The following is an 18,613-nucleotide window of genomic DNA, read 5'->3' as shown; positions in this document are numbered from 1 at the left end:
ACTTAATGATTAAATGGGACTTGGCGGAGGTAAATGCTCTGGCTCTTATGAGTGCTGTTCTAGTTGCTTGCTGTAATTGCTCCTCTCGTACATGCCACACAGAGGATTTTCTATAAAAGAAATTCTCACATTGGCTTTGGCTGAACCTAACAATACACTTTAACACAGTGGGTTATGTCCTCTCACTAAAAGGTTGAAGATCTCTTCAGTCAGTGCTGTTATCTTGTAACTAGTCTTGAATTTTTTTTTTTTTTAAACTATCCTTTAAACAACCCCTTGTTTAGAAAGGGGCTGGACAAAGGTGATTTGAGAAGTAAAGAAATACAAAACAAAACCAGTAACTGCACGACACAATCCTACTAAGCAGGCAAGCTCTGGATAAAATATGAATGGCCAGACACGCACATGCACACACCCTCATATTAATCTATTAATCTATTTAGATGCGCAGATTCCGGAGAAATACAAATTACCATTCAGAACGAGTTTCCGCAGCAGTGAGGGGCGACACAACAGCCTCACAGACTTCATTATGTTACGGGATCTCACATTAGCCACAGCGATATGTGTCCCATGCTGTGAAAAATTATTTTCAAGCCTGGCTATCCTCTCTAACCTATCCCTGTCCAGTCACAGAGGAAGCTGATGGTTAAAATAGTCTGTAACACCAGTGAACCGACTAGACGAAACAAGATTTGAGGCTTTTATGGTTTTCTTCCTCTATATTCATCTGTATCAGCCTTTATTTTCTCCTTCAGTCTTGCTCTCTGGTTTGAGGATGAGAGGTGGTGACAAGAAGTCAGTGTGGGAACATTTTACACCTCTGCAGGAGAGTATGGAAATGTGGCAGACCACCTCCTGGCTGCCTGAGTATTGCACCTGACGTCTGACAATCTGAAGTCCGACAGGCACACACACACACACACACACACACACACACACACACACACACACACACACACACACACACACACACACACACACACACACACACACACACACACACACACACACACACCAGCGTACAGGATAAAAAATTTAAAGATGTCTATAAAACATACAAGCACTGACAGGTCTGACAATGACGAGACACTATGGTGTGGTATTGTTGAGTGCTTTCCTTGTCAAAACAGAACGTGTGTGGGGATCCAATAGAGTGGGAAAGTGCTATCCTGTATTGATTTCAGTGCTGCAGCAGATCGATCAGAGCTGCTACAAGTAGGAAGAACAAGATAAGACACGTTTGCCATTCTATTCATCATGGACTGATAAGAGTGCTGTGCTGACATCCGCGAGCTGCTGTTTGTCGGTTGGATCTCTGAAGTGTCTGAATGAGCTCTCTTTCACACACGCACATGCACGCACACATTGCAACAGCCATTTAACATGGCTGCTTATATTCATAGGACAGTAACTACACAGAAAAGATGCAGAAACAAGAACAGATGAACAAAGTAGCGTAGAGTGGGGCTGGAGGAAGTGGAGAAAGCGGGAGTGTTTGAAGTCAGTCGGATGCCATGGAGAGCCGGGGCCCATCGTTTGATATTCATCAGTGAGCGTAGGCGTGGAAGAAGAGTGGACAGAATGAGCAGGGTGAAGGGGGATGCGAGGGAACAAACAGGTGTGATGTGGAGGAGGAGGAAAGATTAATATGGAAAAAGAGGCAAGAAAAGAGATGAGTAAGAAGGGGTAAAAAAGCCATGAGAGGAAACGACAGAGACATGATGAAGCAGTAGTGAGATGTAGGGACAGAAAAAGATGGAGTGGAAAGAACATAAAGGATGAGAGCGGTGCAGTTGGTTCATTTCTCACCTGTCCCACTCATTGGGTAGCCAGGAGAGGGGGCGAAGACCTGTGAGGCAAAGTCTTCAAAGGTCATGACCTCTCTGTGGTTCTGAACAATGGCCTCCAAGTAGAGTGCCCGCTCCTCATAGCTGATTAGCTCTTGTTAAGGAACATAATGAGGTTGGAGAGAAGATAAAAAATAAAGGCAACAAGGTACAGTTACATTCTCTTCACATTCAATTAAATCTAGCTCTTCCAAAATTATTACATCTCAGAATAATGTTAAAACATCCATTTGTGTTTTGCAGTTCATCGGTAAAAAAATAAAAATCATTGCAATGGTAGCAAATTGAATTTTTCAGGGCTGCACTGCAGGTATACTCTGAACTGTGAGAGCGAGCTGCGAGAGTGAGAGGCAGCGTTGCTGGGCAGGGCGGCTCTGCCATCAGCGACCCAGCCAGAAGCAGAGATGGAACAATCAGCCATGCCACACAGCCCCAAATGAGACAGCAGTCTCCAAAATAATCATAAAAAAAGAAAGAAAGAATACATCACTACTGGCGTGATGCTCTGAACCGCTCCTCTCCCCCTCTTCTCTCTAATAGAACCCCTGCTGCAGGCAGCATGTCTAGGACCACCCTCCCCGATGGGCTGCCTGCCACTTCTCCGTGCCATCAGGGGGAAAATTGGAGCCATTTGAAATTCAGAGTGACAAGCAGTGACTGGAGCCTGGGCAGCCAGCATGCAGGATGGATAGTTGGATTTGAAATGGGAAAGCTCAAATAAATAAAGAAATAAAAAAAATGAGCCGGCAAAATGGCTGCCGGGTGAGGGTGGAAAACATTCTGATGGCCATTATCATATCATTATCATAGATATATCAAGCTAAGTCTGTTGTGGAATGGAGGCAAGTGCTGGATAAAATATGGTGTGGGGAACTATTGGGGCAAAAATGTCTATCTGACGGCGTAATGACAGTGAAGCAGTCAGAGATTTAACAGTATGTGCACATGTTTGACAATGAGTCTGATTATGTTCACAGCTGTCTGTTGTAGACATGTTTCCTTGATTGACGACACCTCACAAATTGCTCGACAAAAACACACACTCTCACTCTCAAACACTTACAGCTCTAGTCACTGAGCACGGACACTTCCCCTCCCCTCCCCCTCCTCATTATGACTGCCAGGGTGGAGTGGCAGTGGGCTGCCGCTGACGCCAAAGCTGAACCAGGCTGAGCTGAGATAGGCTGGACTGGGCTGAGAGGCACCGGTCTGGGTTAGATAGATACGACGAGACAGTGACTGGGAAGGGGGCCTGCTGTGGGCACATGCCACCACAGCAAGGGCCAAGGCAGCCATGACCAATGGCTTTGAGGGGAACCGTGGCGAAGTGGGGGTGATGGGCACCTGAGCCGGGACACACCAGAGGGTGCGATGGCCAAGCTGCTCACAGGGACACACAGGGATGGACAGAGGGCAGAATATAACAAAGACAGACTAAAAGAGAACTGGAATAGCATGAATTGCTGCATTACAGAAAAATGACCTATTTTGTAATATTAAAGATGAATGATTTCTTCTCTCACCCATTCACCATCCTTTCACCAAGTTTCATGGAAATCCATTGATGATTGTCTAGTATTTTTAATTAAAAGTTAAAAACATGAAAAGCAACATTTTAACATGGAAGGCAAACAGAAATAAGTAGCAGACCTGTAAGCTTATAGTCTGTGTCTAGTTGACCATTCTTTACTGGGCCAACATGGAGATATAGAGCAGCATAACTTTAAACACATAAAAGCATTTCCCCATCAAATATATCCGTCATAGCCAGACACGCAACATCACTGTTTTCTGTCACTTGCTGGAAACAGTGTCGGACAAAGAGCGAGCATCCCGGGCTCTGCTGCCATGGTAACGTGGGTCACAGCTCTGTGTGGTGGGTCATATCCAGGGTTTTATGGATAACAGACAGAGAAAGGATGTTTGTAAAAAAAAAAAAAAAAGGAAAACAGAACAAAATGTGCGCTGATATGGGATGAGAGGAAAACTAAATACAGGACAACAGAGCAACTTGATGAGAAGAAATGAGAGAAGTTAAGAGGGAAGCCGATAAGTGAAAGACAAGGAAGGATAGAGGGAGAAAAAGAGACCCTCTGCACAGCGTGGGTCAACAGAGCCATATGGCTGTCCATTATCAGGGATGCAGATGACTGGAGGCCTGTTATTGAGATTCTTTAAGCAAATATTGACTCCAGCTGGAGCAGACGTTCTCCCTGACTCCGACACACGCCTCTCCTACACTACTTCCTTCCGCCTCCCTCCATCCAAGTTAGACAAATGGATTATATTTGGTGAAAAGGAAAAAAACAACTTCAAAAGAATAAAATAAAGGAAGATAGAGTGGAATTATCAAGAGCTGAGGGGAAAATAATATGGCAGGCAGTGGGGGAGAAGGACAGGCGGGGAGGGAGAGAGGAAGACTAATAAGAGGCCTTTTGGAGATGAGTGAAAGCGAGAGACATAATCAGCTCATTTAAGTAAATGCACGATGCTATCTGTGGGTAAAAAAAATTGCTGCACAGAAATCAGAGCCGATGCACGGTGAGGCGTAGTCTTGCCTTCTCTCTCTCTCCTGTGCTCCCTCATCTTTCTGCTCGTCTCTAATTGCTAAGCCATGGGCACAGCTTGTTCCCCTGCATATGCAGAGATGCTGCTGCCTCCATGCAGTAACTTAATCAAGGGACACGTCCAGAACAGTGACGCATGTCCATGTCATGGACACTTAACCTGCCAACACTGACCTACTTTGGGGAAGAAAAAAAAACCCATAAGCAACAGCTATTGATGAGTGAGAGCTTCAGGTTTGTGACAAACTTACAAAATACAAACTGTTATACTGTTATACTAAAAATGTCAGGTTTTATGAAAGCGAAAAAAGCCTCTACTCTATTATTGTTTTGAAAAGGGCTACTCTCTATTTTGGGCTATAAAAGACTTGCATAAAGCCAGGGGGGATATAAAAAGGAAAATGCAGAGAGGTCCACATTTCCACAGATGGACTGCAATTCAAGTCACCCGTGACATAACTGTCATTTTCAACTGAACTGGGTGGACAAGCAAGACAAGCCAGTGTGGGAGGAGTGTGTTGCAGCACTTTGGGAATTTCCATGGAAGCCCTATGTTCCAAGCGGCTGCATTCCTATTAGGGAGAAGAGAGAGAGACCAATGTAATGTCTATGGAGCGTGGCAACCATTGAGACGGTAACGAGAGAAAAGAAATCTCCCGTGCAGGTCTGAGTTTATGTGAAACAACTTTAGTTCAGAAACTGATATCGGCTGGGGTTAGAGAGTTTAGAGGTTGAGGACAGAGCAGAAGCTTTTAAAAGAATTAATCCAATCCATTAATGACAACATTTAACATACTCCAGATAATGTGTTTTGCTGGATAACAGTTCTTACCCACACTGTCCTCTACTTGCACCCTGTCTTTTGTTTATCACTATTAACCACAGCTGAAAATGATACCTGAACATATGTGTATCTAATACACACACACACACACACACACACACACACACACAGAGTACACAAACAGTATGCACAAACACACAAACTGCCACTTAAAGGTCAAAAAACAGAAGTGCACACAGTCTGAAAACGTTATACCTGTGCCGGCACATAATGTGCACATGCATATGGGTCAGCATACATGTACATACATATGTATCTGTGGGTGTGTGCACGTATGTATACATATGCATGCCTGCTGTCCAGATGGCAGGGGGGTGGCTCTGGGGGAATGGTGGGGGTCAAGCATCTTTGTGGATCAAAGCCAAGGTCAGGGCAGCTGCAGTGGCCCATGTTCAAGGTGAATGGAGGCCTCAGATGGCGCTTCATTAGCAGGCTGCTCCATCCCTGCTGGACCCCATCCGCCAAGCCACCACCAACCCTCATCACCATCTCTCTCCCCTTTTCTCTTCCCGCTCCACAGGGACCTGTCTTAAAAAATGCCGGTCCACTGGGATACATTTTGTGCCGTGTGCAACCCCACCCGTAGCACACAGACACGTACACATGCTCACACATAGGCGTTTGTGCATAAGTAGGCTCGCAGGCTCAACATGCACACGCCGCGCACACACACCCTAACACTACGCCCAAAAGAACCCATGGTGACCTCTGAACTGGTGTCTCTCTGGAGAGCAGCATCCTGACCGTCTTTGTGTTTCTCCGTCCTCATGCTGACAAAAGGCCTCACGCCATCACTGGCCCATGACACACACTCAAACATCTTTTAAACACACACACAGCCAGCAGGGACATTGATGCACCATGGCCTCAGCTGGTGCTCCATTGCTTAAAGGTACTCTGAATGTAAACAGCTAATATCCACAGTTTTCCGGCCATTTGTCACCATTGGCCACAAAAATCTTTAGGGCTGCAACGAATCTCAATGCATAATCATGATTAACTCTAAATAAATGGAGAGGCAAGAAACCATAAGCAGGAATGTTGAAGATCACTCATTTACATCCTTGAGCTGGTGCAGGCCTGGCACAAAATGCAAACCAAACAGGGAACCGCAAAACCTGACTGATATACCAATAAGGTTTTGAAAAAAAGCGACATGAATTTCAGAAAGAAATCCCACAGTTCAAAAGCAGAATTATAGACACAGAAATCTGTGTTCAGACACAGATTCTGAAAAAGTATGAATATAACAATTTAACAATTGACAAGAAAGACACTCAGTAAAGTGCATACGTCTGCCATGGTTCAACAGTCCCGTTAAATTCAATGAAGCTGTACCAATTTTCTCATAGTTATCTGTTCACTAAATATGCCTGAAATGTTAAAAATGTTGAGAAATGTGTAAAATAATCCTGGATAAATCCTCCACTTTTGCCTAATCTTGCTTGTGAACAAAAAACCAACAAACCAACAAACAGGGATAAAAACACCACTCAAGGGCGTTCCATCACAGTGAAATGCTATTTGGTTGGGACCATGAAGACGTGGGTATGGGTCAGGAAATGACCAAGAACCCACTGTAAAACAGCCCATCTGGCACTTTAATGATTCTGAGAGCATGATGAGAAAAAATATTACCTCAATACTATCCCAACCCTGTTTGATTTGCACAATAAACAGTCTAAACTCCCAGTTTGCAGTGACTGCACATATGAACAAAACAACTAAGACAGACAGAGATAGAGACTGACTCTCACACATAAATCTGTTGATAAGGCCAGGCAGGGGGTGAAGGTCCAGATTAGGGAAAGGAGCATTAGAAGGGGTCTTAGATGCCCCCTACTGACATTTCACTATTTAAGCTCCATTTCTATCCACTTTCCAGTCACAGAAGCTGGATCACGGGTGCAAGGAGAGCGACTGCCCACTGATCTCTTTTTTTGTCCAAGATTCCCCGCTGCTAAAAGCTGACAACCCTCTTTGCTTAATTTGAGAGTTGTCATAGTAAAAAAAGACAAAACAGGCAAAAGAAAGAAGGTGTGGAAAGCAAAGTTAAAGGTCAATTGAGAAATTATGCTTTGTTATTGCAGTCTTCGGGATCACAGAATTTTTTTATAATGCTTAAATAAATATATATAAAAACGCACACATTTACCCAATCTGGACACAATCAGGACATACTGCAGGTTTATAATATATTTAGAGATGACACATGGCTGACCATCACACCAAATGTTTCTGGGAGTTTTACATGAAGAATGTCTAAAAAAACCCAAAACCTATTAAAAAAAATACATCTTTGCCACGCATGGGGAGAAACAACTCCTACACTCCTCGGGCATCTACACAGCAGCAGCCAAGGTTAATCTTGTTTGTACGAGCGCTGGTAGTAAAAGGGGGCTCTTATAGTGAAGAGGGGCAGTTTAGAGATGAGGTGGAGGGTGCCTCTGGGTGCTTGACCCCCTCCTCTCTTAGCTCCACATCTGCCCATTAACCTGGGCCCGTCAGCTTGACCTTGGTGAGGAGAGGAGCTCAGGAGTAGCTCACAGTGCCATTGACTCCCCACAGTCACATAATTGGCCTGTTAAGAGGAAGGGATTGGGGAGTGCTTTGGTTGTACCAGAGTGCCAGTGGAAGCAGCGTTAAAAAAATAAAGGCAGATGTGGTCATTATTTTTTTGGCAACAGGCACACTGCCACACCTTCATGTTGCATGCAGATTCAAAGCAGTATTGCTGGATATAACACAGAAACTGTCCATCTATACGGATACAAAGCTGCTTTCAGACATTAACTAACCTCAGAATAATGTCCAGGAACTAAACGTAGGGGCTGTATGTGAGAAAACAAATGTGCAAGTCACATGCTGTGGACATTCAGTGGAGTTTCTCCTGCCAGACCCTGGGAACCATGTGAGAATACAACAGGAGATAATCTTTCTGATGTAGGAATTTCCTTATTAACTTGTTATTTCTGCATATGATAAAAACATGCCATCACCACAGCAGAAATGAAATGTTATATCCTGCTTCCTTCACGCTGCTCCACCCCTCACCTGAGCACTCCAAAGATTTTTCTGTTATTAACGTGTTAACGTGGAGAATCTCCGGCTGGATTTTTCATATGTGAGAGTCAAACTCCAGATAAAGTTCATGTGTGAAAATGATTTAAGTCTCCTGCTTAGTTTGGGACTTGAGTGGAAAAGGTGTCAGAATTGACTAAATGATTTGAGGCAAAGCCAAACTACACACACCTTTAAATGATATGCATGGCTGCTGTCACCAACCATTACACACTGATGTAACAGGCACATGTTTAAATCAACAGGGATCACAGTGCCATTTCCAAGACGCATTGGTATGGAGAAATGAATGAGTACATATGGATGAACTGTTACTCATTCTGCAAAAAGAGACATGTGATGATGTATACACAACAAAATGCACACAATGATTGGAAGAGACCCAAAAACAAGGGATAGAAATATGGGGAAAGAAGGTGAAGATGGGTGGAGAGGCAGGGAGAAGAGAAAGGGAAGAAAGAGGGATAAAGCCGCTCAGGTGTTGATTAGAGAGAGGCCGGGCCGTGAGTGCCAGCGGTACCTGTTGTTACAGCGAGGGCTGAGGTGTGAAGCTCGTCTCAGCAGAGTCCCTCAGAGGTGTGAGGTGATTATGGGAAAAAATGGGATGGAAGACAGAGACATTTAGGCAGAGAGACATGGGAAGAAAGAAAATGGGGACAGGGAGAGTGAATGTGGCAATAAAGCTGGCTGCAGGAATAATGGTAGAGTGGGAAGGAACAACAGATTCAGACAGATAAAGTGAGAGTGGGTATGACAGATACTAGCCAGTAGGGTGATTGTATAGTGTGACTTTGACTGTGTGTGTGTGTGTGTGTGTCCCACTCCCGCTTTATATGGCAGCTACTCAAACCTTGGTGTCTCATTAAACAGCTTTTTGCTGTAGATAGAGGCAGACAGAAAATGTCTGAATGTGTCACACATGCATTATGATGAGTGGAGGTGTTTGTGTGTCCATTTTTCTGGCCGAGCACCAACACACACAACATCAGAGGCTCTGGAGGGATAGCTGGTTTCAGAGAGTTTTAACAAGTGGTCTAATTAGCAGCAGGTCCAGGAAACTGGAAGTTGTGAGCCCCAGAGGAGTTGGGTCAAATTGTAAGCCCAGGTTAATGACACCTCCTGAGGGGAGAGCTTCCCACAGGAAGAGCCTTTCTAAGCTCCAACCTCCACACCTCTCTACCGTCCATCTGGCATTCAGACAGCAGGATGGGAAGTTATGGCTGTGACATCACTCCTAACCTATGACATCATCACTGCCCATCAGTGATTTCACACAGGTTTGCCACAGCTGCAGACAAAATCTGATGTCTACTGGCTGGCATGAGCGGGTTATTTATGAGCTAACTGCAGGAAGTAGTCACCCATTTTCTTAAGTCTCTGGCAGCCCACCATCCCTCTGGGGGACACTAAAAATCGATTTCTGCACTGTAACAAATCACAAGAGTAGCACCTAACACCAAAGTCAGCGTTGACCCCTTAACTATGTTAGAACACACTGATTGTTGAGGGGTTCGCAGAATATAAATGATAAAGCAACAAGTCATCCTCACACACCAGAGGAAACAGGACCGTCACAAGATACCCGGTGACATCATAATTTGTTGTAGCGAGGATTGTTCATCACAACATTAACTGCTATCAAAGCCCACTGTGTCTATGTATTCAGATGAGGTGAGTCTGCATCCAATCTCATTTTCAAAAGGACCCTGGTCCCCATTGATGAGTCCTAACACAGCAGCCTTAGATGTGAAACACAATGGATGGACATGATTAATCAAACACAGGCCCATTATAGCCAGACAGTCACACAGGCCTCCATCGTGCATTAACAGAAAGTCATAATAAGATGAGCTACAAAAGGCTGATAGGGATGAAGATTAACAGATACAGGTCTTTGACTGGCTGGGTAAGAGTTCTCTCTGAAGGTCCCTTTTGTCCTGTGCTGATGACCACAGTGACATGAATGCCGCAGGCTTCTGGAAACATTATTAGGTCAGGACAAAGGTGGGCATCTTATGAGCTATCTGAGGTGAATGTGCGTCATATTTCTTTCCCCTCCAGTTCCTGCTATTTGAATAGTTCAGAATTGAGACAGGGAACAACAGCATCTATCTGATCTCAATTTGAACTTTTAATAAAAAGTCAAATGATGAAACTGAGAAGGGCACGCTGGACCCAGACTTTGATTGGAATCCATCTGATTACCTGTACGGCATTTCACCTCTTCTGTCTTCAGACTTTCATGAAGTTTACAGTGTGATAAATATTAACAAGCTGTAGATACAGCTTCTGTCCACCTGTAGCCAACTCAAAGCAAAGTAGAAATCAAAGCACACTGATGTTCCAAAAACTGTTTGAAACGTTTAGGAAACCAGTCTGACACCTAAATTGCAAGGCAAGTGTGGCAACTCCAAGTCACGCCAAATGGCTCTGATCTTTACCCTATGACGACGCTATTCAGACAAGCGCTGATGAAATATTAAAACAAAATGAACAGAGGCCTTTGCAATTTTAATGATGCTCGTGGCATGTGCAGCAGAATAACTGTGATGTGTTAAAGCCCAGGCTCTTCGTCTGCTTCCCCCTGCCAAGACACGCTGCACATGAAGCCTCTTGTTCCTCCAGTGCCCCCTCTATGAAAGGTTCATCGGGCCAATTAGGCTGCCTGGCCTTATGCAAAATGCCAGGCATTTTGCGGGAATGATAATGATTAACGCCAGGTTACATATGATCACAGCTGTGGTGAATGCAGTGAGTGGAGAGGGTTAGCTGCTAGGGATGAGAGTGGTTTCTCATTTGCCCTCATATTTGCATTTTGGACATATTTCAATTAATGCCATTGTGATGACAAAGAGATTAAGTCTGAACAAAAACCTACATTGTGCCAACCTATTCACAAGGTTATAATGATGACTTAATACTGTTGATGTTGAGAGGTTCAGGCTATGATGAAAAAATATTAGTTGGAAGGCACTTTTATTTTGGAAAGTCTAAAGTTTGTCCTTATAATGAGCACTCAGCCCAAAATAAGTCTGTACGTGTGTGTGTATGTGTATGTGTGTGCGCACACACAGATAGAAACTTACACACAAAACCTTGGACAAAAAAGAAAATGGACTTCTGTGCTGGCAACAGCTTTTTCCTAATCCTCGCCCCTAGGCTATATTGTGCAGTCAAGCAGGCTATTACATGGCAACAATTAGGGGGGCTGGAGCCCAACACCTGGTCGTCTCCTATTCTGGCCCTTCAGTGGCAGCTGACTGTACAGTCTCACAGCCAGGTGGCCCTCCTTCAATGACATTAGCTAGTCACTCCAGGGTTAATCACGAGCCTGCCATCATCCAGTGGGCATGCATTGAGCTCCATTCAAACTGGAAGCTTTTATGGGGGAAAGGGGATGATGGAGGCGATGTTGTTATAAAAACTTGTTCAACTGAAGATCCCAGACAGAGAGCCCACATAATCAAAATGAACTTGGGGGAGGGGACAGAACCTCTTGGATTTGTGGCCCAAGTTAGGTACACCGCCTTGATTGGCTCAAGCGGCGCTCGCAACATGTCAACTGTGCATCCTGCAGATTATAATGGACCTTTTTATGGGTGGACAAAAACAGATGGAGGAGCGGGAAGTGCTATACATCCAAGCAGACGGGTGATGGTGCAGGGGGGAGGGAAATACAAAAACAAGATACAAAACAAGTGGGTGTAGCTAGAGCAGCCCCGGCTATGTCTGCCTGCACAAAGCCCCATTCCAAAGCCCCCTGGCTTGGAGATCTGAGGGTAAATAACGCTCATTAGAATAACAAAAGCTATAGATTTGTACCCCAATCAGCTAGTCTCATCAATAGTAATTAGAGGCTATACATAACTAATGAAGATGTGTACACTACATTAAACAAAGGTGCTGAGAGCTGTTGTGCATCTACACAGACTGTTGGATAAGTGGATGCCTGCAGCACAAAGCCTTTCTTTCTTACATTTCAACCAAAACAATGAGAATAAGCAGTTGAAATTATGAAAACACAGAAGGATAATTGTGTGTCGTATGAGTGCTAATTCTAATAACAAAGAAACAAGTTTCTATGATAAGCACTATCGCACTACTGGGATATGGAATATGCTGTGCCTGTTTCTACAACCAACAATACTTGCTCTTGGTTCCAAATTAAACTCAATATTATTACAACATGTTGCAACAGAGACAGAGGACGATTTCTCCAAAATTTCTCTGTGCTTGTCTTTTGGAGACAACCACTCGACGAAGAAAAACATACTATCAGTATTAACACATCAAAGGCTGCTTTATGGAAGAAGAGGCCGCCAATGCACAGCGATACCTACTAAAATGTTTTGTTTTTGTTACTGCTTTGTTTACCTTGCCTTTTCTGTTAATGCAGAAAATTCCATTTAGTGCAAAAATGCAAATGCTGTGAGGCACAAGGACATCCTCTAAAAGAGAACAATGGCCACAGGACATCGGAGGAGCAGACACTGCCTTTGAACCATTTAAAGAGGCATTAATGTGCAACTTATAAATAATCAACTAATTCTTTCCTTAAAACAGCCAATTAAGTCTGTGACATTAAAAGCAACGAAGCCTTATTAAAATAGAGGACGAAATAAAAGAACAGTCTTTGAACAAAAAAAAAAGAGAATTGAAAATTGAATAGCCATTTATGGACAAAGAATAATGTCACAAGGTGTCAACGCAAGAGTCCAACCAAAAAACAAGGCCACATCAGAGACAGAGAGATTCCAGTGGAGAACGATGAGTGACATTTCAGTGACATTTCCCAGCAGCGTTCAGTGCGCGGCTGTATCAAGACAGCGTCAGAAATATCTATGGATATGCTTGAATGTGAACAGGCGTTAAGGGATGCAGGTTCTTTCAGGGGACAGCCTCAGCTCTGGGGCCGGTGATGAGGAGCCTGGACCCTGCGAGATTGAATGGTAATCACTGGAGCACAGATAATGGATGATTGAAGGCTCTTTCTACACTGCTGTTGGATTTCAATATCAGAGAGGCCCTAGAATTGGGATTCTTATCAGGGGCGGTGTGTCAAACAAAGGAGAGCCGAGCGTGAAATATGGGGTCCAACTCAGGCACACGACCATAGCGATTAGCACAAGGATAAAAAAGGCGGCGCAAACAAAAGAGGGCAGCTTTAGCTGGACAAAGGGCTGTCCACTGCCTTGTAACAAGAGACACGGAAGGAAGAGGGGGCATAAAGGAAGAGAGAGTACGTGGTGGTAAAAAGGAGGACAGGACAGTTTTGCTGAGACGGCTAGAAGATGAATAAGGACAGAGCCAACTGTTAAAGAGTGTTCCAGATTCCCTGCTTCTGAAGAGGAATAATGGACCAGCAGGGATGAAATGCAATATACCCCCGCCTCAAAGCCATTCATACACATCCAAACAAACACACATTATCAATCACGTACACACATGCGCAGACAAACACATGGTGGCACGAGGCTTCACTTCTCTGCCAAGTCCATCACAAAACAACAAACAAAAAAAACAACACAAAACAACAAAATTATTCCCATTTATCCCCGGATTCCAAGCGCTGCAGCTTGCCAGGAAAGCTCATTAACCCTCCCTTCAAGAACCCTGAAACAAAAGAGGGGAAAACAAAACATAACTAATCAATGAGAACGCATCCATTGGGGGGGGGGGGGGGGGGGGCAACAACACGCAACCATTTGGATAACCTGAGAGGGCTAACAGCTTTTGCTATAGAGTTGTGCTGGCTGGCTACGGGTCGGAGAAAGAAAGTTCATTAATTAAACAGGGCTAGGGGAACAGATGGAATGGCTAGCTGGATTCTAATCACTTAAAGCAGACAGACCGGTTTTTACACCCGACCTAATCACTCAATCGCTGTAAACTTGTCCTCTTAAAGGCAGTGCAGTCAGTACTCATCCAGCAGTGACACTGAGGCAGAGTATTCAGGATGATTGACAGAGACCTGTGACCTATTAGTGTGATTGTCATTTCAATTTTGTTGATATATAGCAAAGACGGTAACTGAAGTATTTTTGGAATCCGTCTTTTAAGGCTACAACCTTGACGGCTAGTCAACACGTTCATTCCATTACACATTAGCAGCCAATCTGGGGCCATTACTCACTGTAAGGCCTACATGTTCAAGTGTATGCATAATACAATAATACATATAAGAACATCATGCTCTTCTCTTTGCTTGCTCAATCAGTTGTGATTATCTCTATTGAGCCTTGAATGTAGAGAAATAGAAGACTTTTCACTAGCAGCAGCATACCACTTAAGCTACATAATTTAAAAATGTAATAAAATTATATTTTACAACTAGATTATTACTCAGCTATGAAATATTAAGAAGTTAAAAGAAATACTTGTACTTATTATTTATTTAATGCAGCATTAGCTTTCTGTACTTTGTTTTGAAATATAGTGTGTTAGCAGAACACAAAACAACATAAATTCTAACACTGATGACTGATGTTCTGCACTTTCACCCAGTTTTAATTTTACTCCCTGATCTTCGGTAACGGGCACAATGAGCACCAAAACCTTTTATTTTTACTTTGATGGAATATACTTTTGTTGACATGTAAATGATAAAATTAAATCTTGATTTTGGTAAAAAAATAAATAAAAATACAATCAGTATAAGTGATGAGTTGTATTGAAATTTAAATACATACAAATCCAGAAAATACGGTTATGCCCTTGTACTAGTATAGAAATTAAATTGGGAAGAAAAAAAGACTAAATTAATGTTATATATATATATAAACACCTGTGACATTTCAAACTACATGCTCCTCTTCTGAGTGAGATAATATAACATATATTCATAGTATAATATTAAAGATATGTAATCTTGATTTAGGTCCAGCAGCTGTCAAAAACATTAAAGCACTTAAGTCGGTCTTGTTTATGTCGTTCTACCTGATGCACTAAGCATGAGGTGGGGACGGGATTGATAAGGCGATCCGGCACAACACTGGCAGTGTTGCTGGCTTTCACTTTGCCGCTCACAAACAGACAGATGTCAGACATGAATGCATAACAGACGGAGAGAGAGGAGGGGAGGGGCCTGAGGGTGGTGGTGGTGGGAGGGGTTCAAGTTTAAAAATACACAGAGCATGACATTCTTTGGGTTACACCATGCTATGTGGTTTCTATTAATCTTAGCTGAAAACTCCCAGGATTCTTATTATTTCATATTCTGTGTAAAAACTGGATTATTGTGGTGACTGAAAACACCCTTACCGTAAATAATCAAAGAAGAAAATAAACCCAAAGGTGATTTTAAAATGAAATTACCCTTCTGGCCTAAAATGACACCAAAAGGAAGCAATGCATTTACAACAAACAACATCCAAAACCTAACACAGGCAATCCTTGTTTGTTTGACAGGTTGCAGTGAGACACAAACAGGGAGCACAATGCACACACACACAAAAAAGAACCCACCCGTAAGCACTTAAAGCACAGTAATTTTGTAAGACTAGAGGCACTACAAAATAAAAGCACTTCCTGTTGTACACATGCAAACACAAACAGGCACAACAGTTTGACACCAGCAGTGTGTGTGTACGCTACCCCAGGCGGGGCTCTGGGTCCCTGCTGTTGACCGTCTGGTTCCATGCCTGCTCTACCTGTGTTTAAAAAAGGGGGCGGCCCCGCAGTGAAGCTCAGACCTCGGAGCGCAGACTGAGCTGAGCTAGGCCCCCAAGGCTTTCAGGGTGTGGGTGCCCCGCAGCACCTTTTGTTACAGGCTGGGTGGCAGGAGGAGGAGGAACTGATGTGAGTGTGTGTGTGTGGGGGGGGAATGAGTAATGCTATGAGTCATTCTGCATTAGCAGCAGGGGAGGGAGACAGGGGGGGGGGGGCGCGAAGGGAGAGAATACTTTTGCATGTTGTATGAAGCTAGACACCATATGCCATCCGAGCAGGGCTGCCTCCTGAGTCAGGGCTCTTGGTTTGACAGGCCTGTGCTTGCCCCCTCCGCACCCCCAAAGCTACCCCCTGTCTCCCCCAACTAACACCCTCCTCCCTCAAGGCTCTCCGAGGCTCCAGCTATGGCCTATAGGCAAATGCTTTGGTTGTGCACGGACTATGCTCTATGTATGTGTGTGCGTATTGGAAGGGGTGGGGGTGGGGGTACTCAGTGATCTGAACACATTGGACATTGTCGTGAGTCCCGGCAGGAACAGCTGGTCAACTGGAGAGAGGGGCAGGGGGGGGGGAGAGAGATGGGAGGCAGTGCGGTACACTGATAATGGGATTAGGTTAAAACATTCAGTGGGGGAGAGAGAGACCCCTCCTCTCTGCAGCCTCCCAAATACTGCGTAAACTCTCAACCGCTCTATCAAAGCCAGTGCCCAAACCATCCTGGCCAAGTCCAGGCAGGGAAACCTCAGAACTGGTCCTTCACCCCCCCCCCCCCCAACAATACAGCCAACTGCCTCCAACGAAAAGGTTTGCGATACACAACAAGATTGTTATATCACACATTGTGTGACAAGTGTAAACCTCCGTAAAGGAACTTTACTGTAAGTTACAAAATATGAGGGGGAATTTTTATGAGACAATTTACTTGGCCGTCTCTGTTTTCCATAAACAGGAAGTTGGCTAGTCATACTCACATCAGTTCAGGTCAGCATATAATGACGAGCTTGGTGTCTCACTGTGCCCAGTCAAGCACTGTGTTTCACAGTGATATAGACTGCTGAGTATTATCCATGAGACTGCCGACAGTTATGGCACAACAGCTGGCAAATTAGACCTATCAGCGATGCTAAATAATTCATGTGAGACAACACTAACGTGGCAGATCCTATTCATGGCACCCCATCATGCATGCAGACGCACTTTCATCTCTGCTAGGTGAGGAATCTTACAGTATACAAAGGAAAGTGTTTGCCGTCAGACAAAGACACAGCGAGAGCAGGACAATAACTTGCTCAGAAGTGGTGTGAGAATATGTCATTGTCAATGCAGTGACTGTAATAATTATGTTGGCATCTGGAGGGTGCAGCAGCAGCACACAAAAGGAGAGCAGGCAGGATATCTTATCCATTATGTTTCCAGTATACATCCATTATCATTATGTACATCGTCTGTGGAGCTGGGGGACTGTAGATATGCTCACATGAGCCTGTGAGGAACACATGACAGACCTCAGCAGCTTTCTGGGTTCCAATGAAAGGATCAAGCCTCCCTCTCTTCTGGTTTCTACTGCACGCACACTCTTGCACGCACACGCACGCACACGCACACACACACACACACACACACACACACACACACACACACACACACACACACCACCTAAAAGCCTGGCTCGCATGACTGGCAATGGGCAGAAACAGATTATGGTTATTGATCGCTGCCTGGAGAGGGATCTGTGCGTATGCGCATGTGTGTTTACGTGTGTGTCAGAGCAGAGTATGGGGGACTAAGGGCAGTGTGCAAAAACTATTGATTCTGTCCAGTAGGAAGGCTATGTCTCTGACTCAAGGTCATTTCCGCATTGTCTCACCTATTAGAAACTTGTCGTCTCTCTCTCTCACACTTGTCTTCTCACACACACACACACACACACACACACACACACACACACACACACACACACACACACACAGTTTTTGCCCTTAACAATACCCCCATCACAAAGAATGATTGATGGCCCATCAAACTCAAGTGCTTGTTGAAGAGAGAAATGAATCCCAGATTCTCGATGAAGACATTATTCTACAGTGACAGTATGAAGGATGCTCATCATAGCGTATATGACAGCAGATAGCAAGGCCATCCAGGCGGGGATTTCAGGTGACACAAACATGCTCCTCATCTCTTTAAAGGCACTATGTCACAGACTTTGTGCATGCTGTGATAAGCTCCACTAGTAGAAGTATAATATGACTTTCACTGACGCCACTCTGTTGCAAATAAACCACTAAAAACAACTGTGGTTTGATGAAAAACTGAGGTTGTTAAGATTGAATATTTTGTGGTATCGAAAATGCAGCTGTGTAGTGTGGACAAGTTGCAGACAATATACTTAGGACACACAAAGCCAGACCAGCTGCATTTTCCATCAGGCGTATAAATAATAGATGATACATTATGAGTTGTCTGTGAGAGGCCTGTGATATGATGTCTACGAGGCCTTGGTTTGCGTCTTGACAGGAGAAACTGACAAATTCTAAGTGACAGTAAGATCTGGCCACTGTGCAAGAAAAACAATGCAACGACAGATTTCACAAAACTCAACA

At 44.1% G+C, this 18,613-nt stretch overlaps 1 protein-coding gene across 9 annotated transcripts in view; it reads right to left on the bottom strand.

The window, feature by feature from the left end:
* Positions 1–18,613, bottom strand: part of ralgapa2 (Ral GTPase activating protein catalytic subunit alpha 2) — a 92,117-nt gene that overhangs the window by 7,024 nt on the left and 66,480 nt on the right. For all 9 annotated transcript variants that reach the window (XM_069536363.1, XM_069536358.1, XM_069536364.1 and 6 more), the window contains one exon: positions 1,813–1,934. In XM_069536363.1, the coding sequence (XP_069392464.1) occupies positions 1,813–1,934 (122 nt within the window). The remainder of the gene's footprint in view (positions 1–1,812; positions 1,935–18,613) is intronic.

This window comes from Paralichthys olivaceus, chromosome 12 (assembly GCF_024713975.1).
Source record: "Paralichthys olivaceus isolate ysfri-2021 chromosome 12, ASM2471397v2, whole genome shotgun sequence".
NCBI classification, from domain to species: Eukaryota; Metazoa; Chordata; class Actinopteri; order Pleuronectiformes; family Paralichthyidae; genus Paralichthys; species Paralichthys olivaceus.
Note: the sequence above shows the minus strand (reverse complement) of the source record. Positions and strands in the feature narration are given on the sequence as shown.